Raw genomic sequence first — 22,991 nt, forward strand, 5'->3', positions numbered from 1 at the left:
ATATCAACAAAGATAATATATCTATGATAAAGGACAAAAGACAACACAAATAACATATAACATGAATCCACCCACAATACAATCTGTAGGAAGGTCTATGGTCTCTGGATATATACCTATCTAGTGGTATGTCCTGTCGCATAGATCAATCCCTATTTGTCAATGCAGCGGAGGTTGGTGGTTAATAGAGATGAATACCTCTAGTAGTAATCACCATAAAATAAAGGTGATTATAATATCATTAAACAAGCGGCGAAAATATAAAGCAGCATAGTTGTCATGTAGTGTCCCAATAGCACTGTTTAAATCACACTAGTCTATATGACATGCCTCCTAATGAAAATGAAATAACAGAACAGTCAGGGTGAAGATTGATCCACCTATAATTCTACTGCCCCCCACTTAGCACAAGGCAATCAGTGAGGAGTGAGAGATCATCCAGTGGCGGTTAAACCCCTAGAAAGTACAGTGTAACCGCAACGTTACTCGCTATTTCACTTCTGCTGTTAAGGGTCTTACGTGACTGTTTGGACCTTATATGTGATGTATGACAATCAGATACCTTACATCTTATTTGAAGATAATTTCAATTAGTGTTATGTTTATTTTATTCTATCTTCTCTTGTAGAACATCCCCATTAATATGGTTGTATAGCTACAAACTGTCTGTAATCACTATTCTTATTTTCATGTCTTTATAAGTGAATATATATTGCACAGGAAAATATTCAAAAATGTCTTGATGGGGGATTCAGGTTAAATACGGGAGAAAAATGGTCAGAATTTGCGCATTAGAATCCTACTGTGTATTTGTCATATATGTAAATGACCATGAAATCCTGTGTTACCTTGCCACTACAGACAGTTCATACTTATTTCTCCTGCCTTATCATCAATATATACAGTGACGGGCTTTCTTTTGTTCTTTTTATATGCACCTGTCGACCTACGCTCTGTAGTTAAAACAATGAATAAGGAATAATACAACTGTACATGTGTCCATTAGAAAATGTTCTTCCAGGATTGGAAAAAGCTAAATAAAAAAATAAAAAATAAGTGTGTGTGTGCGTGTATATTAGATACATATATATATATATATATATATATATATATATATATATATGTTAGGTATGGGATCCCGGCTGTCAGAATACCGACACTAAAAGGCAAGATCCCTACCGCTACCCCTTCCCCATAGCCTAAACCCCCAGTGTTCTCTCCAGAATTTTTTTCCAGCCGGGTGGCATCCAAAAGTAGCCGGGTGGGGGGCCTTCGCAATTATGCGGGCTGGGAAAAGGGGTATCTCCCTTACCAATCCAGCTTGACAGGTCTCAGGCTGCTCCCTCACTGGCTCTCAGTCAATAGTGCCCATTATGCAGTGCCCCCTGTAGCTTTCCCCTATGCATTGGCCCTTGTAGTTTAACTTTGCCCTTATGCATTGCCCTCTGGCTGAAGTAGAGCCCCCAGACTGGTCCCTTATGTAGTGCCCTCAGGCTTAAATAGTGCCCCCAGACTGGCCCCTTATGCGGTGCCCACAGGTTTAATAGTGTCCCTTATACAGTGCCCCCAGACTGGTCCTGGCCCCAGCCCAGCACTTACTTTCATTTGCTGGCTGCTGCCTCGCACTGACTGGATTTAACGTCACCCGCGCAGTGCATCACTGGGAACGCTTGCCTCTGAAGCGATCGGAAGCTTCTTTAGTCTCCGGTCACTTCAGAGGCCAGCGTTCCACAACAGAGGTTGGCGGGGAAAAGTGCCGGGCGGCAGGCTGTTTCTGCCGGGCGATGCACCCGCAGAAAACAGCCTGGGGAGAACACTGAAGCAGCAAAGCTGGTTATACAAACATGACATTGGGGTGATTCATTTGTTTATAGCTCATGTCTAAAGTGACTGGGAGCTATTATGAATTTCTGTTTGTATCCTCCTGAGGTGTAAGCAGAAATCCATGTAAAGTAGGGCTTTGAGGCTGGTCGCAAGTGCCGGGCGCACCTTAACTGCAGTCTGCCTGGAACATAGCACAGGAGAAGCCGCATAACGCATCTAATCCCATGCATTAGAGTGGGAGAATGCATTTGTCATTACCATGACGGTGGTTGCTCAAACTTTGTAGATGCCACTGTAAAGATGATATACCTCAGGCTATTTATTTGTAACAGCAAATTTTGTCCCAGTTGGTCATGAACTGGAGTCATTATTATGGTTTTTTGTATGATGTCTTCCAGTGGACAAAGTGGGGTGTTTTGCCTTACTGGCACTTTCCTCATAGAATAGATAATCTAACTTACCTCTTGGTAATCAGTTACCACAAACAAATAAGACTGCAATGCAGAAGCCACAGTAGGTGAGGTTTCTGTCTTTCTACAGAAAATGGCTGCAACAAATCTCAGTAATAGACACTGCTTAGGATAGAATCTAATTCCGCTAAAAGTGATATTCTGATAAAACCTTTATTTAGCAGAATGAACAAAGCAGGAATTGTTTTGTTCTAGTTTACTCAGCCTCACTCTCTGCATCAATCTCGGGACACGTGCAGGTTTTAGTGATGAATACAGATTCTCATATGTGGAAAGTTGCCTGGATAATCGCATAATCCACAAATTGTTCTGAATTGCAGAGAACTACTGCAGTGATACTGGATCTAATTGTCTATCTTTTACATGCAGTGTATTCTCCATTTCTGTTTAGTGTGTGACATGAGAGAGGTGGGGGACACAGACTAGAGAACACTCCTTAAATTTATTTTAGCATTATTTATTAAAATAAGACATAAGCCTATCAAACTTCCTGAAGCTTCCGGCCATTCAGGTAGCTTCCGGCCATTCAGTTTTCCATACCTTCACTTCTAAATTCCAGTTTAGACCACTGTCTATATCTCCGCATTTTCAGCAATGAGCGTCACTTATCTTAATCAGAATCTTCCCTTCACTTATATGCGTTGTGTGACTATTAATATGAGCTGAGGGGAGGAGCTGATAGACAGGGAAGGCTGCTTCCCCTGGCTAGCAATTAACCCCAGGGTTGCCATTCCCGCTGCCAGCCTGTCACCCTGGTGGTCTAGTGGTCACGCGGGGTATGCCTCTGTGAGGGGGAGCCCGCTGCTAGCGCCTCCGGTCTGTCCCCAGAGACCGGAGGCAGCCGACGCGCGGCGGCCCGCTGCTTACTTGTTCACCGGCACTTCCAGGAGCAGTCATAGGGAGTCCCCAGAGCCCGGCTAGTACAGACTCTGGGGTCCCACCGTGATCCCCAGATCTGTACTGGGTGTAGGAGTGGCAGCGTGGACGTCCTAAAGGACAGTCTGATGCTGTCGCTCTGAAGAGTGAAGAAAAAAAAAAAATAAAACTCTTCTTCTTTAAAGAATCAGCTTAGGGGCTGCTCCTGCAGCCCCACTGCGCAAGGGTGACCCGACTTTGGCCGGGCACCAACTAAAACTGAGGTGCCTGTGGCTCGGGGGCAAGATATAGAGGAGGATGGACCCAAGTGCATCCTGTTAGCAGCAAAAGCTTTAACTGCGTGATGCCCGTGGATCCAGATCCAGCTATACCCCCAAGGTCAACCCTGTGGACTTTGTAGCAACCGAGATGACAAAGGTAAGTTCTTACCATATCTCTTGTTTTTCCAATATTCCTCTGTCCAATGTCTGTGTTCTTTTGCCCATATTAATATTTTCCTTTTATTGGCCAGTCTCAGATAATGACTTTTTCTTTGCCAATCTGCCTAGAAGGCCAGCATCCCGGAGTTGCCTCGTCACTGTAGACGTTGACACTGGCGTTTTGCGGCTACCATTTAATGAAGCTGCCAGTTGAGGACTTGTAAGGCATCTTTTTCCTCAAACTAGAGACTCTAATGTACTCGTCTTCTTGCACAGTTGTCCCACTTCTTTTTCTACTCTGGTTAGAGCCTGTTTGTGCTGTTCTCTGAAGGGAGTAGTACACACAGTTGTAGGAAATGTTCAGTTGCTTGGCAATTTCTCGCATGGAATAGCCTTCTAGATCAAGAATAGACTGTCAAGTTTCACATGAAAGTTCTCTTTTTCTGGCCATTTGGAGAGTATAATCGAACCCACAAAGGTGATGCTCCAGATACTCAACTAGCTCAAAGGAAGGCCAGTTTTATAACGTCTCTAACAAGCAACCCTGTTCTCAGTTGTCCTAACATATTTGCACAAGGGTTTTCTAATTATCCATTAGTATTCTAACGCGCTTGGCAAACACAATGCATCATTAGAACACTGGAGTGATGGTTGCTGGAAATGGGCCTATATATACCTATGTAGATATTCCTTTAAAAACCAGACGTTTGTAGCTGGTATAGTCATTTACCACGTTAACAATGTATAGAGTGTATTTCTGATTAATGTTATCTTCATTGAAAAAAAATGGTGCTTTTCTTTAAAAAAATAAGGAATATTTCTAAGCTACCCCAAACTTTTGAACGGTAGTGTATATATGATATATTCGTATAAGGTCTTTAGGGTGTGGGTTATAAGCCAGCCATTCTGTATGCCAGCCTCCAAGAATGAGGGGAATGTAATTAATTTAAACTGCATTTCATTACAGTGGTACAAATTATGTTGGTGTACAACTTGCATAAACCAGAAGACCCATGATGTGGTTTGCAAGCTTAAAGGCTCTATTTAGTACACATAACAACCTTCTCTTAGTGATATAGCCCCAAAAGGTATGCTATGATAGAAACGTTAAAATATATAAAGGATTTTAACAAGATAAGGAAGGAGACATTCTTCAAAGAAAGAGAAGTATTAGAACAAGAGGACATGTTCTGAAACTGGAGGGTGGTAAGTTCAGGGGAAATTTGAGGAAAAATTACTTCACAGAAAGGGTAGTGGACAAGTGGGATAGCCTCCCATCAGAGGTGGTAGAGGCTAAGACAATAGAGCAATTTAAACTAAGGGTGTGCACCGGCCACTTTTCGTGTTTTGTGTTTTGGTTTTGGATCTGGATCTTTCTTCGTGCCAAAACCACCCTTCCGTGTTTTGGTTTCTGGGTTTTGTGTTTTGGATCTGTATTTTTTTTAAAAAAAGCATAAAAACAGCTTAAATCACATAATTTGTGGGTTTTTCTGCTCCTATGCAATTATTAACCTCAATAACCTTCATTTCCACTCATTTCCAGTCTATTCTGAACACCTCACACCTCACAATATTGTTTTTATAGCCAAAAGATTGCACCGAGGTAGCTGGATGACTATGCTAAGCGACACGAGTGGGCGGCACAAACACGTGGCCTATCTAGGAGTGACACTGCAGTGGCAGACAGGATGGCAGTTTGAAAAAAAAACTAGGCCCCAAACAGTACATACTGCAAAGTATAAATAGGACATGCACACTTTAACAAACCAATCATTTCAGCGCCAGGGTCTGCCACATGACTGTGGCTGAAATGATTGGTTCGTTTGGGCCCCCACAAAACAAGCTGGCAATTAATGTGTCCCTGCACAAACTGGCTCTACGGAGGCAAGATGTCTTCCTCATCCTCCTCATCCACCAATTCCTTGGATAAAACAGGAAAAAGGGATTTAGGTGTCCCTGGACTGCTTACGGTCTTAGCCAAAGTTTCTGAACTTGACAGTAACTTTTTATGAACGCGCTGCAGGTGCCGTATAAGGGAGGATGTTCCTAGGTGGTTAACGTCCCTACCCCTACTTATTTCACCTTTACATATGGTACATATGGCAAGACAGTTGTTGTACGGATTTGGATAGAAATATTGCCAGACCAAAGAGGTGGAATGTTTGGTCTTCTGCCCAGGCATGACCGTGATGGGCTTTTTCATCCCACGGACAACAACTGTCTCCCCTGGAGCCTGATTTAAACAAACCACATCACCATCAGAATCCTCCTCGTCAACTTCCTCCTCAATGCCAGCTACACCAGTATCCTCATCCTGTTGTACTTCAACAGTGACATCTTCAATTTGCATATCAGCAAGTGGACTGTGGGTGCTCCTTTCAGCACTTGCAGGGGGCGTGCAAATGGTGGAAAGAGCCACCTCTTCCCGTCCAGTGCTGGGAAGGTCAGGCATCGCAACCGCCACCACACTTGGACTCTCCTTGGGGATTTGTGATATCTTCTTAGAACGCACAGTTCTTCGCTGTGCTTTTGCCAGCTTAACTCGTTTGATTTTTTTAGCGGGAGGAGGGCTTCCATCGTCATGTGAAGCTGAACCACTAGTCATGAACATAGGGAAAGACCTTAGCCGTTCCTTGCCACTCCGTGTCGTAAATGGCATATTGGCAAGTTTACGTTTCTCTTCAGATGATTTAAATGTTTTTTCAATGTCATTTTCCTGAACTTTGTCATTTGGGATTGTATGTGCCCTCTACTATGACATTGGGCATCGGCCTTGGCAGACGACGTTGATGGCATGTTATCGTCTATGTCATGACTAGTGGCATCAGCTTCAGCACTAGGAGGAAGTGGTTCTTGATCTTTCCCTATTTTATTTTTATCAGAGAAAGTTTGGTCCTCCATTTATGTTATATTGATATATACGTGCGGCTAAGGCGCACACAAACACAGAAAATAATTTTTTATTTTTGTTGGAGACTAGTGCACTTTGTGGGTTACACCACCCTTTAAGAAATGAGCCAGCCGGCGCTTTACTTATGGGACACAGGCGCACGCTTGGCGCTGCTCCTTTGATGATGCACGTGCAGCCACAGTGCACACAATTCACAAACACAGAAAATATTTTTTTATTTGGTTTGGAGTGTACTTTGGGGGTTACAGCACCCTTTAACGGTCAAGCCAGCCGGCCCTTTACTTATGACACAGGCGCACTCTTGGCACTACTTTGTTGATGCACGTGCGGCTACTGCGCACACAATTCACAAACACAGAAAATTTTTTTTATTTGGTTTGGAGTGTACTTTGGGGGTTACAGCACCCTTTAACGGTCAAGCCAGCCGGCCCTTTACTTATGACACAGGCGCACGCTTGGCACTACTTTGTTGATGCACGTGCGGCTACTGAGCACACAATTCACAAACACAGAAAATATTTTTTTATTTGGTTTGGAGTGTACTTTGGGGGTTACAGCACCCTTTAACGGTCAAGCCAGCCGGCCCTTTACTTATGACACAGGCGCACGCTTGGCACTACTTTGTTGATGCATGTGCGGTTACTGCGCACACATTCACAAACAGAGAAAATATTTTTTTATTTGGTTTGGAGTGTACTTTGGGGGTTACAGCACCCTTTAACGGTCAAGCAAGCCGGCCCTTTACTTATGACACAGGCGCACGCTTGGCACTACTTTGTTGATGCACGTGCGGCTACTGCGCACACAATTCACAAACACAGAAAATATTTTTTTATTTGGTTTGGAGTGTACTTTGGGGGTTACAGCACCCTTTAACGGTCAAGCCGGCCGACCCTTTACTTATGCCACAGGCGCACGCTTGGCACTACTTTGTTGATGCACGTGCGGCTACTGCGCACACAATTCACAAACACAGAAAAAATATTTTTTTGTAGCACTTGGGAGGAGCACCCCTGACGGACAGAGCACCCCCTGTACAACACTACAGCACCCCTTTAGGACTGGGACACTGCACAGGACTTTGGAGTGGACACAGCCCCTATGGACAACTGATTGAACAACACAGTCCAGCCAGCCCCTATGGACTTTGAAGTAGTGGACACAGCCCCTATTAACAACAGCAGCACAGCACAACACAGCCAGCCCCTATGGACTTTGAAGTAGTGGACACAGCCCCTATGGACAACAGCAGCACAGCGCAGCACAGCACAGCACAACACTACTCTGCACTACACTACACTACACTACACAGCCCAGCCAGCCCTAACTCCCACCCTCCCTCTTCACTGTCCACAGCCGAGTGAGAAAATGGCGCTGACGCGGGTACCTTATATAGGATCCAAAACCTGCGAGACCCGGAAGGCGGGATGATGACCTTTTGCCTCAATTTCAGATCCGAGTCAGGCGGGAAAAGTCGAGCCTGACTCGGATCGGCCTCGGATCGGGGGGGCTCGGGGAGGTTCGGATTTCAGAAATCCGAACCCGCTCACCCCTAATTTAAACCTGCATGGGATAAACATAAGGATATCCTTCAGAAGAAGTAGGGATCAATAAGCGTTGAGGTAACAATGTTTAAAAATGGGGCAGACTAGATGGGATAAGTGGCTCTTATCTGTCGTCAAATTCTATGTTTCTATGCTACTTATGGAGAAGAGAAACTCTCTTCTCCAAACTGTTCTCCAAAAGCTGACACCATTTTTACATGGTGTTAAGGTTAGATAAAACAGGAAAAACACACAAACAATGCAGGTACATAATTTTTTTAAAATATTTTTATAATTCCCTGCTCAAAATGCGATCACGGCCTTAGCAAGGAGACTAAAAGGACTAGAAATGGGGGGTGGGTGGGGTGCTTGGGGGCATGCCTGGTACTTACAGACATGCAGGGCTGCCCCAAAGCTCTCCTGTCTCTGAATAGATCCCGTGCGCATCTATCCACCAGCGGTGATCGCTACACCACTATTCTTCACACACGGGTTGGGATGGTACACGCCAGGTTTCAGCGTGGTGCCGCCAAAAGGGCAGTGCGCATTCAGTCCTTTTGAAATCGGACAGGATGCTATATATATATATATATATATATATATATAAATATATATATATATAGACACTCAATACAACACCAGCGTTCTGGGTGCCCAAACACTTCAGGCAGACTGCACTCACGCTGAAATTTCAATAATGGGTCCACAAGAACCTCAAGTTCAATGTTTCAGTTTATGAAACAAACTTCTGTCAGGAACAATTATAACCACATTAAGCTTACCTTTATAGATGCTCCACATAAATATGGATACCTAGCATCTACCATGATCCAGGCATGGCCCATGTGTACAGCAGCTGTCGGGTGGGTACTCCTCCCCCAGGATGGCAGCAGATCGGAGCAGGGATATTAGGCTCACTCGAAAGCCCTGGGCACAGACTTGCTGACCGAGGAGGAGTAGGCCTGTATTTGTACTTAATTCAACAATAACGCAGGGGGTTTCACCAGCGGTCACTGTAAATGGTGGCTGCAGATCTAGATGAGGAGGTCCCATGTGCTCCCTTTGGTAAAAACAATAATAAAAAACCTGATGACCTGCGCCTGTCAATTTAGTTGTAAATGCTGCAATTAATATGTGCCCCTTAATATTCAATTCCAAGGTACTGTGTGAATATTTGACTATTTGACCAATAAATATATGCTATTAAAGACAATGTAACAAAATAAACAATAACAGAAAATGGTATAAAGAAAATCCCTTTTATTAGATCACAGTGCTTCAAGGATGATGTGGAGTAGCCTGGAAAGGGGTACCATACGGAGGATATACCAGGCTTAGAGGTGGGCATCCCTCACCTCCAGTAAATGTGGATTATAAAGTCCTGGTGAGGCCCCACCTGTGATAAATCTTCAATCTTCTTGCTCCCTTGTTGATTCCTTCTTCAGGCTGCAGTCGATGGTGCTGACTATACAGCCACTTACTTAACTTCCGCAGTGCTCTCCAGGGTGAATACTGCCTCCAGTGCAGAATGAGGGAGAGTGTCTCTTGCGGGCTCGACTCTGCCAATTGCAGAGGAGACTAGATGGGCAGCCCATGCTATATGAGCCACTAGTAGAGAATGTGGCACCTTGCCAGGTGGTCGCAGTGTCTTCCGGGATTGATGGAATTTCTGGTGGTGCAGTCTAGCGAGATAACGTGGCCTGAACTGAGTCAGGTCCCGGGGATCTTTTAGTGAGAGTCTATGCCAGGATGTTAAAAGCAAACAGTCTTTGTGGGATAAACCTTGTAATAACAGGTGTTGATGACTGAACTTGAGTGTGTCGGTCAAACAAAGTCTTCGCCAGGTTCTTTTTCAACATTCGTTGCATAGCGAAATACAAATATTACCATTATAGTCAGCAAAAAGGAGATCAGTGCGATCACTGCAGTGATGGCGATGCAGGTTGGGATACTCGTTGATATTTTATTTTTAATCAGATCTACTATACTGATGTGTTCCCGTGTTGGCTTCTCTGGCTCAACAGTGATGTCTGAGTGCAGGACGTCATCGAAGATATTCTCTAGCTCTGCAATTTCCTTTCCTAGTCTCCGGGTCACTTTCAGGTAATAAAAGGACTCTGCTATTACATCGTTATCCTCATCCTTTATTTCACAAGCATATGTCCCCTGGTGGAATGATCGCGTAGGCTCAATTAGAATATGCAGGTCTGGTCCTGTATAAATACTGGTGAAGTAGCTCATATCAGTCACCCTGATGTTTCTCGCAAACTTCCATGTTACGGTTATGAACTCAGGAAGGGGAAAGGGCACGCTGCAATAAATGTTTGCCTCTGTCAGCTCTAATACGTCGATGTCTTCAAGTGGACACTCCACAGGTACCTGACAGTCCTCCACTGTGCATTCATCACACTTAAAGACACGTGCCGCTTTTTGAAGACCGCAGGTGGATATACAGTTTTCAGCTGGATTCTGCGAGACAATTTGTTTCACACCGTCTATCAAAGATCTTATCTTGTGTTCAAAAGCCGCTGTCCAATCTTTTGAAGAAAGTGATGGCTGGATCTCCTGGACAGTTTTATTAAAGCTTAACAGATACTCTCTAACTCTGATCATCTGTAAATACGGTAGAAGAAGCTCATCCATAGGTTGAAATCCTTTTCTTACTGTATTCAGGCATTCAACTGCATCCATCTTATCCAAGTTATGGGCATATTGGCAAATTCTTGCCTTATCCTCAGGTGTCACAAGACAGTTATAGCAACAATCATATACATCTGCTCCACAGAAAAGATATAAGACACAAAGAAGCAGGCAACGCTTCTGTACTCGCATGGTTTCCAGCAGCAGCGTTGTGTCTTCCTGTCCGCCAACAATCGTAGAAATTGTCACGCTTTAAAATGAAGAATAGCCTTAAGTATGCATCTCCTTCGGTTATAAATACCTTTAGGTTCAGCCTACCATTAGGTTATGAGTCTCTGTAGACTATGTATCATCTTAAGTAGGAGAGCATGTGTGCAACAATAGGCCATTGTGAGGTCACAGTACTGGTTTGTCACATGTCATGTGGTTACCAGCAGACTTTTATATGTGATGTTTGACAATCAGATACCTTACATCTTATTTGAAGATAATTTCAATTAGTGTTATGTTTATTTTATTCTATCTGTCTTGTAGAACATCCCCATTAATATGGTTGTATAGCTACAAACTGTCTGTAATCACTATTCTTATTTTCATGTCTTTATAAGTGAATATATATTGCACAGGAAAATATTCAAAGGCAGCAAAAATGTCTTGATGGGGGATTCAGGTTAAATAAGGGAGAAAAATGGTCAGAATTTGCGTATTAGAATCCTACTACTGTGTATTTGTCCTATATTTAAATGACCATGAAATCCTGTGTTACCTTGCCACTGCAGACAGTCCATACTTATTTCTCCTGCTTTATCATCAATATATACAGTGACGGGCTTTCTTTTGTTCTTTTAATATGCACCTGTCGACCTATGCTATGTAGTTAAAACAATGAATAAGGAATAATACAACTGTACATGTGTCCATTAGAAAATGTTCTTCCAGGATTGGAAAAAGCTAAATAAAAAATAAATAAATAACAGTGTGTGTGTGCGTGTATAATATACATATATATATATATATATATATATATATATATATATATATATTATATATATATATATATATTATATATGTATGTTGGGTATGGGATCCCGGCTGTCAGAATACCGACACTAAAAGGCAAGTTCCCTACCGCTAACCCTTCCCCCTTCCCCCGTATCTATCCCTCCCGCCTTAGTGCCTAATCATAATCCCTAACCTAAACCCCCAGTGTTCTCCCCAGAAATTTTTTCCAGCCGGGTGGCATCCAAAAGTAGCCGGGTGGGGGCCTTCGCAATTATGCATGCCGGGAAAAGGGGTATCTCCCTTACCAATCCAGCTTGACAGGTCTCAGGCTGCTCCCTCACTGGCTCTCAGTCAATAGTGCCCATTATGCAGTGCCCCCTGTAGTTTTCCCCTATGCATTGGCCCTTGTAGTTTAACTTTGCACTTATGCATTGCCCCCTGGCTGAAGTAGAGCCCCCAGACTGGTCCCTTATGTAGTGCCCTCAGGCTTAAATAGTGCCCCCAGACTGGCCCCTTATGCAGTGCCCACAGGTTTAATAGTGTCCCTTATGCAGTGCCCCCAGACTGGTCCTGGCCCAAGCCCAGCGCTTACTTTCATTTGCTGGCTGCTGCCTCGCACTGACTGGATTTAATTAGATCCAGCAGCCACGCAGGGCAGTCCCCTCACATTGCAGGTGACGTCATAACGTCACCCGCACAGTGCATCACTGGGAACGCTTGCCTCTGAAGCGATCGGAGGCTTCTTTAGTCTCCGGTCACTTCAGAGGCCAGCGTTCTACAGCAGAGGTTGGCGGGGAAAAGTGCCGGGCGGCAGGCTGTTTCTGCCGAGCGATGCACCCGCAGAAAACAGCCTGGGGAGAACACTGAAGCAGCAAAGCTGGTTATACAAACATGACATTGGGGTGATTCATTTGTTTATAGGTCATGTCTAAAGTGACTGGGAGCTATTATGAATTTCTGTTTGTATCCTCCTGAGGTGTAAGCAGAAATCCATGTAAAGTAGGGCTTTGAGGCTGGTCGCAAGTGCCGGGCGCACCTTAACTGCAGTCTGCCTGGAACATAGCACAGGAGAAGCCGCATAACGCATCTAATCCCATGCATTAGAGTGGGAGAATGCATTTGTCATTACCATGACGGTGGTTGCTCAAACTTTGTAGATGCCACTGTAAAGATGATATACCTCAGGCTATTTATTTGTAACAGCAAATTTTGTCCCAGTTGGTCATGAACTGGAGTCATTATTATGGTTTTTTGTATGATGTCTTCCAGTGGACAAAGTGGGGTGTTTTGCCTTACTGGCACTTTCCTCATAGAATAGATAATCTAACTTACCTCTTGGTAATCAGTTACCACAAACAAATAAGACTGCAATGCAGAAGCCACAGTAGGTGAGGTTTCTGTCTTTCTACAGAAAATGGCTGCAACAAATCTCAGTAATAGACACTGCTTAGGATAGAATCTAATTCCGCTAAAAGTGATATTCTGATAAAACCTTTATTTAGCAGAATGAACAAAGCAGGAATTGTTTTGTTCTAGTTTACTCAGCCTCACTCTCTGCATCAATCTCGGGACACGTGCAGGTTTTAGTGATGAATACAGATTCTCATATGTGGAAAGTTGCCTGGATAATCGCATAATCCACAAATTGTTCTGAATTGCAGAGAACTACTGCAGTGATACTGGATCTAATTGTCTATCTTTTACATGCAGTGTATTCTCCATTTCTGTTTAGTGTGTGACATGAGAGAGGTGGGGGACACAGACTAGAGAACACTCCTTAAATTTATTTTAGCATTATTTATTAAAATAAGACATAAGCCTATCAAACTTCCTGAAGCTTCCGGCCATTCAGGTAGCTTCCGGCCATTCAGTTTTCCATACCTTCACTTCTAAATTCCAGTTTAGACCACTGTCTATATCTCCGCATTTTCAGCAATGAGCGTCACTTATCTTAATCAGAATCTTCCCTTCACTTATATGCGTTGTGTGACTATTAATATGGTAGTCGCAAACTGTAAATCATTAATAGTAGTTCAAAGAAAGTAAGTTTGCCACCATATATCTTGCAGGAAACGTGATGGATTTACGTTTTAATATAATAAACAATCTTTAATGGGATTGCTTCTTCAATGAATGATAAAAGCAAATGTAATGCACAGCACGGTTTAAATTAATGTTTGATGGATATTGATTTCCGTAATAGTTCAAATTATTCTTGTCCTTGTTCTAGGAGAGAATGGGGGGAATTCAGTTCAGTGCGATATAGAATAGCCGCGGGAGGGAGCTCCTGCAGCTATAAATACACCGTGCTGTTTTGGCAGCTAAAGGATTTCTTCTCGCACCCCCCTGGGGATGCGAGGAGAAATCCAACAAAGTGTCGGGAGCGCAGCTGTTTGCTGGCTTAGCGCGGCGCTAACATCCGCACGCCCGGCACTTTGAGAGTGCCGGTTACCGCGTCTTAACAACCTGGTTAAGTCGCGAGAGCCGGCATTCTCTTACTTGCCTGCTTCCCGACAAGGCACACAGCACATTGAATTGAGTAGCTGCGGGGGGAAGCAATCGGCAGCTGGCAGTCGGCTTCCCGACTGTCTTATCCCGGCATGGGTGAAATGCCGGGCGTCTAGATGTAGACTCCTGCATTTCCCTGACGCCGGGAGACCGGCGCCCGGCATCACGATCGTAGTGATGCTGGGCGCCGCGAACGGACAGCCGCCGGGGGGGAGCTTTAGGTTTAGGGCTCCCGGGGGGGACTTAGGGTTAGGCACCCCCCCGAGAGGGTTAGGGTTAGGCTAGGGGGAGGGAGGGTTAGGGTTAGGCACCCCCGGGGGGGACTTAGGGTTAGGCACCCCCCCAGGGGACTTAGGTTTAGGCAGCGGGGAAGGGGGTGGTTAGGGTTAGGCACTATTAGGGGGGATTAGGGTTAGGCACTTGGGGGGGAAGTTAGGGTTAGGCACCCCTAAGAAGGGTTAGGTTAGGTTGGTGTATACTTACCTATCCACGATCGGGATTTCCAGCGCTGTCGGGCTTCCGCTGCTTCTAACTCTGCTCCTGTCGGGCTGCCGCTGACGGGAATCGAACATGCGGCCGGTGGTATATCATACCCATTCCGCTGCGGGAGCTCCCTCCTGCAGCTATTCATCATCGCGCTGAATTGAATTTCCTCCCCATTGTATTTTTGTCCCAATTGCGTGCTCTCTGTGTTTCCTTCCCCCTGTCTTAACGCATTTGTTTCCCCAGCTACAAAAAGAAAGATGCTGATCTGCTTCATGCACAACAACGCAATAAGGACCTAGAGGCCTTGCATTTCCGGAGTGAGGCAGAACTGAGTGCAGCCCTTGATCAGAAGCGAAATCTGGAAGGTGAACTGGCTGATCTACGAGCTCAGCTTGCTAAGGTATGTTGTGATACTGCTGTTATATATAATCATTGCTGCCCGTATCATTGCCTGCCATAATAGTTTCTAATACAGGAGACCTTCCTAAGTTTATGTATGTTTTAATGTTTTACAGCAGTACAATCTGTAAGACTGCTCATGATACATAAGAAAAAAATAAGATTCCTAATGTGTACTTTTATTTTATTTTTTTTTCCTCATGAGACTAATTTTTTTTTTTTTTTAACGGTATGTTATTGTGTCTTAGCCTAACCAACATTGCTAAAAGAAACCCATATCCCTACTCTTTATTGCTATATATTTTTTTCTGTTAATCTCTAATAAGTGCAGGGGCGGCTCTTAAAGCGCTCGACCAGTGCGGTCGAATATAGAAGATGCAGTTCTCCCAACCATCCCGATTTCAGGGCACTATCCCGCTGTTCCACCCGCAGGCCGAAGTATTCAGCAAAAGGATTAAGCTTTGAATTGGTGTCTCCCTGCATCTTACTAAGGTTTTGCATGGGCGGCCTTCTGGGGTTGGAATACATATGTATGAGCTGCTTCTTGGTGATCTTGTGATTTTATGGTGGTTATTGGCTTAAAGTTAATAAATGTAATCCTATAATAAGTGTTTAGCTTTGTAATGAAGTAAGGGAGTAATGAAGTCACTTATTGGCAGTATGTTGGTGTACCATTACTATGCAGCAATGCTTGCATAGGCATACTACATTGTGGGGACAGTTAGCTTGTGCACCACTCTTGAATTTACCAAATGTATCTGGGTGTTTTCGTAGAGGACTGTTTTTGGAAGCTTCTTCCATGCTAGTCTGTATGGAGGAGATGCCCAGCATAGGGCATAAGTCTTTAAGAGAAACTGATAAATGAAAGCTGTTATTATAATTACTAAACTGCTAAGTGAAGGTGGCATCTGTGTTTTGCCCCATATGAGCAGACCAGATTGTGTATGTTGCAGTCACCAGGATTATTTTAATATTGCGTCCCATATCCAAGTGACTTACTATTTACATTCAGCCACCCGTTTTGCCATTTTTGATCTTATTTCTACAGCTACTGATCATTCACAAACCCAATGCTAAATTTTCGACCTCTGTTTAAACAGATACCTATGTGCCCTGTTGTCGGTACTCTTATGGAGATTATATTCGCCAATAACGGCCGTAATTGCTTGTACATGGGGTGTTTGCCATGTAAGCTGTGAGACCTTGCGTGACATTGTATGAATTTACTTCTTGATGCACCAATGGGTTAAATTATTTTACATGTTTTAAAATAATTTGAGAGATCTAAGTGACCTTGAAGATTGCTCACTGAATGGCTACTCAACTAATATGTTCACTAAGGATTCATGTGACTCTTCGATATAATATCTTTAGTGCTAGACGTGACCTATTCTAATCAAAATGGCCATTAGAATCTCCCCCTATATGTTTGTCTGCTGCCCTTAGTAGGGGAGTTTGGGAACCCCAAATACATCGATAAAATTGACAGACTGATATATCAAATATTTTAATAAATTCTCAGCCCAATTAGAAAATCAATAAACATTAATAACTATAAATTTACAAGGAAGCTATACTATGTTTTAATCATCCTGGAAATATCACAATAACTAGAGTGAATATATCAATGTGAACCCAAAGACCCAATACATTTCCAATAAGGCACTCATAAACAATATAGATCATGATTAGTCGCTCACACACTTGTTACGTGGGTTAAAGCAGGTAGTACAGTATTAATTCACTCACTGAAGAAATGCTTGTAACCATAGGACTCTTTTGGAATATTGCAAGCTTGCTTATCGGCAGGTTATTTAAAAGGTCAATCTAATTGAAATGTATACACATTGGCTAAATAAAAACATGCTCACAGTTTATACAGTCACTTGTACAGTGTTGGGTAAATGTTACATTACTACTGTAAAATGTATTGCACGTGAATGGACTAAGTATGGTGCTTTAACAGGCTGAAGATTCTCATGCTGTTGCTAAGAAGCAACTGGAAAAGGAGACTTTGATGCGTATTGACTCTGAGAATCGCTGCCAGAGTCTGAGGGAGGAGCTGGAGTTCAGGAAGAATGTACACGAGGAGGTGGGACCATTTCTACACCTTTCCTGTTACTACATGCAATGGTTATAGACCATCAGGGGCCATTCCTGTATCGTAATTTCATGTTACTATCTGCAGGAATTCCGAGAGACCAGGAAGCGTCATGAGCGCAGTTTAGTAGAAGTAGACAAAGGCCAAAAGTATGACTATGAGTCCAAACTGGCACAGGCTCTGGATGAGCTGAGGAAACAGCATGATGAACAAGTTAATATGTACAGAGAAGAGCTGGAGCTGACATACCAGGCAAAGGTATTATTTTTGTTTTTTTTACATTATACATATTGTTTGTTACATTACCTCTGCACCCACACAAATGTATCCATCTGGAAAACCACTGGTGAAAAGGAATCCTATGCAAAAGGCAAAATGTAGATTTCAAAGCATGTATGATGTTTATATACAACTCTTGTGTTTACAGCAGTAAGTAAGAGCTAAAACCTTTCTTCTTGTAGAGGTTTCCGTGTGGTTAGATATCTCTTTACTCCTTGCAGTTGGACAACATCAAGCGTTCTTCGGATTACAATGACCAGGCTGCAGACGTAGCTCGTGAGGAGCTGTCTGAGGCACGAATGAGGATGGAGACTCTCAGTTACCAGCTGACCGGCCTTCAGAAACAGGTACAGCCCAGGAAAGAACACGCTTTTGTTTTTTATGCTGTTCTTATTCTCATTTATTATTGTTAGTTTGTTTTATGGGGCTTATATATATATTATCTAATAGTAAATGAGGTTATATTTTAACATTGCTCAGTTTTTCTTTGGTATTTATAGGCAGTTCTGCTGCTGAATATACAGTTTCTGACTTTTATAATATGTTCATTTCAGCTGAATGCAGCAGAGGACCGCATACGTGAATTGGAGGATTTAGTATCAAGTGACCGTGACAAATACCGCCGACTGCTGGACCATAAGGAGAGTGAAATAGCAGCACTGAGGGACCATATACAGCAGCAGCTGACTGAATATCAGGAATTGCTAGATGTGAAATTTGCTCTAGACATGGAGATAAATGCTTACCTCAAGCTGCTGGAAGGAGAAGAGGAGAGGTAAAGAGTTTTCAGTCAGTGGTGACTTTAATGGTGTACCCATAAACCCAACAAGTCAATACACAAAGTACTGGTATGTGTGTGTTTTTAAAGCTGAAAGGGATTTAACTGCACGTAATTACCTTATTTGTATTTAATGTACTGATACTTTAGTTACTTTTCAAATATGTTTAGTTTGTAGACAACAGATTTTTTTTTCATGAGAAAATACACCATTAATCAAAAACTGAAGCCCGGACCACAGATTCATGTGGTGCCTTTGCTTTAATGAACAGAAATTGAGGATATTCTATAGTAAATAGCAATACTACAATACATTTTTCAGGTTATGATTTTAGGCTTTAATATAAAAATAACACTGAGCTGAATGAATTCTAGTTGCTTAGTGACTGGCGTAGGGACATTAAGCCGAACAACACAGAAATCTTCCTTTTATAAGAAAACCTAGATTACACTAGTTATAAATGCTGGTACTGTAGGGACTAGGAGTAGATGCTGGTTTCGATGCTGGTTTCCAGTGTGACCAGCCAGCTGTAGAGAGGACACAGTCAGGTGTGTAGGGTCATTTGATGTTGATATGTGGGGTCTCTGGTGCTGGTATAATGTGTTGGGTCACTGGTATATGACGGCTCTGTTTATGCTGCAGATAAATTCCAAAGTTATTTAATGGATTAAATTGTGTTTTTAGCGGTAATTCTCTACACCAGACTGCCTTCCAATTGTAACAGATGATAAGCACATCTTGCATTAAGCAGTGTGGCCTACTTTAAGAGAGGTCATATAACATGAGAAGAATAAAGAAACAATGGGTAGCGCTACTAAGAGTCCCTTTGAATCCAAAATTTTGTACTCAATATTCACTGTCTATAAACACTTCAGCTGCTGCACAAAGAAACCAGGTAGTGTCCTGGTGTAATATAGAATTATAAACCACAAAAGAATACAGCAGCGCTTGGAGTGTTCAGTCAATGAAAAGTACTTTAATTCTTAGGTACTATATACAGATGTTCGTAATAACCAGTGTAGAATTAACATTAAAATACAGGTTGAGTCTCCCATATCCAAAATGCTTGGGACCAAGGATATTTTGGATATCGGAATATTCCGTATTTTGGAATATTTGTATATCATAATGAAATGTCTTAGGAATAGGGCCCAAATCTAAACACAGAATGCATTTATGTGTTATATACACCTTATACACACAGCCTGAAGGTCATTTTATACAATACTTTCAATAATTTTGTGGCTCAAACAAAGTTTGTGTACATACATGAAATTCATTTATGTTTCATATACACCTTATACACACAGCCTATAGGTGATTTATACTTTATTTTTAATAATTTTGTGCCTTTAACAAAGTTTGTGAACATTGAACCATCAAAAATCAAAAATCTCAGTCATGCAAAAAATATTCCGTATTTTGGAATATTCCATATTTCGGAATATTTGGATATGGGATACTCAACCTGTAATACATTTCCTTATTGAGTAAAAAGAGGAAAAATACCCACATGAAAAAACATAAAAATCACAGGCTATGCATAGGCCGAGGAGGGGGTGTGTCCTTGGGACTCTCCTCCAATTTGTCACACTTGGGGCTTCCAGAGGTGCTGGGCTTACCCCAAGCACTCCCCTCTAGGTGTAGAGATGCCGTGCGTATGGTTACCTGGCGGTGATCTGTCACCGCAACTTTTCCCACCCTCAGGACACTGTCCTGTGTGTAGGGAAAGCAAGGTGCTGCAAAAAGGAGAGGGCGCATTTTGCCATTTTAAAATCGAGCAAGGTGCAGCGCCCCGCTAATACATGATAGCCGGAACACTATTAGAATTATGCAGTTTCTGCCAAGCTCATTACTGGAGAAATATTTGTCTATTTTCAGAGTGACAGTTTTACAAATGATTCACACACTTGCACATTGTACCCTAGAAATGTCTGGGCAAATCTTAAGATGTTCACGGGTTGTTTATTTTTTTTTTCATTAGAGAGACTTGAAATCTTTGTATAAATTATTTTTAAATGTTGTAATAGCATATAAACTATTTTGACCACCCATGTTTTATGGCTACTGTAGCGATGCATAAAGTAAGAATTACTTTGCTTTTCAAAATGCTAGAACTACTTTTAAATACTGACTTGTGTTTCAATTTAAAGGTTGAAATTGTCACCAAGTCCACAATCTCGTGTTACAGTGTCACGAGCTACATCCAGCAGCAGCTCCTCTACCACCCGCCAATCTCGTAGCAAGAGGAAACGTGTTGAAGCTGAAGAAAGTGAAGAAGGTGGCAACATTCAGACTTCTGGTAGCTGGAGTAGGATCTCCTCACGTGGTTCAAGCAGTGCTGGTGGAGTAGAGGGCTCTGGCATCACTAGTGGACGAAGTAGTACTAGTAAATTTCATATATCGCAGCAGTCAAGTGCTACTGGTAGCATCACTATAGAGGAGATTGATCTGGAGGGAAAGTATATTCACCTGAAAAATAATTATGACAAGGTGAGTGCCCAGACAGAACATATCAGCATTTTATTGCACATTATTTTCATATTTGTAGATTAAAATCTCAGCATAGTGTTTCTTCTAGGGTTGGTAATAGGCAGAGCGTCTCTCATTGAAGGACACTACTCTGCGCATGCCTGAAAAAGGGGCATGGTCACTAGAAAAGGGCATGACCGTGAGACGCAGTTGCCCCCCAAGCTTTCCCCGCAGTGTGAATTGATGCCATGCTCATTGCCAGTGATTGTTTCACCTGAACTCCCGCAGTGGATCATGTTATTGTGGCCCTTCCCCCTGCTTCACGAGGCGGGGCCACGATGTGGTTAAACCCCCAATGCCATGGCAAGTTCCTACCACACCCCCCCAAGTGTGCTACAACGTGTGTTAACCTGTAGCATGTAACACCATATGGCTGTTTTTCTTCTCATAGGGGTGTATCCGATTGGGCCCAATAACCCGTTTTTCTCAGAAGCTTTAACCAACTTTCTCCAAAAATGGTTATTGGGCTATCTTATTAGCCGTGGCTTTCTTATATGCGAAATCTTGGGACCAGGGGTATTTTGGATATTGGAATAATCTGTATTTTGGAATATTTGCATACCATAATGAAACATTTTGGGAATGGGACCCAAATCTAAACATGGAAAGCATTTGTTTCATATACACACAGCCTGCATATAATTTGATACCATATTTTCAATAATTTTGTGACTCAGTTTTTGTACATGCATGAAATTAATTTGTTCATATACACCTAATACACAAAGCCTGAAGGTAATTTTAGTTTTAATAATGTTGTGCCTTAAACACAGTTTGTGTACGTTGAACCAAAAAGCAACGGTGTCACTATTTCAGGCATGCTTAAAATATTCCGTATTTCTGAATATTTGGGTTTGGGAGACTCCAGCTGTATAGGAATTATTCCATATTTCTTTTTACTAACTCAGAGCAGGTGATCAGTTCTGAAAAACCCCTATTTTTGGCAATAAAATGTTGGGACTTGGTGCAGGACCACTGGGACACCCTCCTTAATTACTAAATAGGCAAAGCTAATTTTTAATTGGCTTAATTTGGCCAATACTGACATTTCATTTTTGGGGTGAAAAGTTAAGTGTTGGAAAATGGGTTTAAAGTAGTGGGACAGGTATGCTGGATGGATGGGACAGGTCATTTAAACATTGGAGGTGCAAGTGACAGGTGTATTTTTAACTTTGAAAAGATAATGTCCTTTAATGACACAAAATTACGTACACCTATTTTAATGTACCCCTAATTTTACTACAGCATTTATTTTAGCCAAAAATATTGCTTTCTATAATTTTTTTTGCTGTTAGAGAGAAATGCATATAACCTTGGATTATGGCCACTAACGCCCTTCTATACCATTACCCTACCTTAGTTTACCTTTTTTGAGGTACAGGCTGATTTAACCACCTGTACTTATCACCTGTCATCCATGCAAGAATTATAGCGAAAGTTGGTAATCTCCTGTTTTGCAATAGGATAGCCCGATAAACGGGACAGCGCAAACATGCGATAAGTGTCAAATTTGGGAGAATAATCCAATAGGTTTTCAGCGAGATAATTATTATCGGTGCTAATTGGATATCCCCCTGAGTGTAGTGTATGTGCTTCTGTAGTGTCTTACCTTTTTAAAGGATAAAAGAATTGAGGAGAAATTTAATTGCTACACTTTACATCTTTTACTTCCTAGGACCAATTTCTAGGGAGCTGGAAGCTAAAGTTTCAAATTGGAGAAAAAGAAATCGTTTACAAATTCACCCCCAAGTATGTGCTGAAAGCAGGCCATTCTGTTAAGGTGAGGTGGTTTTTTTTGTTTTGTTTAATCCTTTAAGGGGCATTTCACATCTTGTGAGTCCTCAAGTAGCTTTCTGTGAAGTATGCTAAACCATTGATTTTGATGTGTAATAGTTTAAGTTGTCTAGATTTTTAATGCAGCCATGTTTCACTAGATATACAGTGCAGATGCAGGCGTGGCCCATAGCCCTCCTTCTGTCTTGGTCTGGAAGAACCAAACTTCTTGGGGAATAGATGGTAACTTCAAAATCTCCTTGGTGAACAGTGATGAAGAGGTACGTCTAAAGTATTATATTTAGAAGGCATCAACATTACTTGGATTAACCGCAGGCTAACTGATATGACTTTTATTGTATTTTTGTTATGTTTGCTTTTGCAGCATTCCCTTAAGTCCAAGGCCTGTTTTTACGTTTAGGACAACTGGTTAGAGCATTGCACAAAG

At 42.3% G+C, this 22,991-nt stretch overlaps 2 protein-coding genes across 2 annotated transcripts; one reads left to right on the plus strand and one right to left on the minus strand.

Annotated features, from left to right (window-relative positions):
- Positions 1-9,868: 9,868 nt before the first annotated feature.
- On the minus strand, positions 9,869-10,876 carry LOC148505417 (sperm acrosome membrane-associated protein 6-like). Its single transcript, XM_088448230.1, has one exon. The coding sequence runs from the start codon at positions 10,874-10,876 to the stop codon at positions 9,869-9,871; it is 1,008 nt and encodes a 335-aa protein (XP_088304356.1).
- Positions 10,877-14,929: 4,053 nt separating this feature from the next.
- Positions 14,930-22,704, plus strand: LOC148505418 (lamin-B2.L-like). The gene is made up of 8 exons (XM_088448232.1): positions 14,930-15,080; positions 17,046-17,171; positions 17,268-17,438; positions 17,681-17,806; positions 18,014-18,234; positions 20,392-20,731; positions 22,446-22,550; positions 22,678-22,704. Exons 2-8 carry the CDS (start codon positions 17,097-17,099, stop codon positions 22,702-22,704), a joined length of 1,065 nt encoding a protein of 354 aa, XP_088304358.1. The 5' UTR covers positions 14,930-15,080; positions 17,046-17,096.
- Positions 22,705-22,991: the final 287 nt, after the last annotated feature.

The sequence above is a fragment of the Taudactylus pleione genome, unplaced genomic scaffold (genome assembly GCF_031769625.1).
Source record: "Taudactylus pleione unplaced genomic scaffold, aTauple2 ptg000454l, whole genome shotgun sequence".
Classification (NCBI taxonomy): Eukaryota; Metazoa; Chordata; class Amphibia; order Anura; family Myobatrachidae; genus Taudactylus; species Taudactylus pleione.

Excerpts from the sequence above, each read along its gene's own strand:
- LOC148505418 (XM_088448232.1), top strand. The coding sequence starts at position 17,097 with ATGCGTATTGACTCTGAGAATCGCTGCCAGAGTCTGAGGGAGGAGCTG. Across the intron at positions 17,807-18,013 it reads TGACCGGCCTTCAGAAACAG|CTGAATGCAGCAGAGGACCG; the intron begins GTACAGCCCAGG and ends TGTTCATTTCAG. Across the intron at positions 18,235-20,391 it reads CTGGAAGGAGAAGAGGAGAG|GTTGAAATTGTCACCAAGTC; the intron begins GTAAAGAGTTTT and ends TTCAATTTAAAG.
- LOC148505417 (XM_088448230.1), bottom strand. The coding sequence starts at position 10,876 with ATGCGAGTACAGAAGCGTTGCCTGCTTCTTTGTGTCTTATATCTTTTC.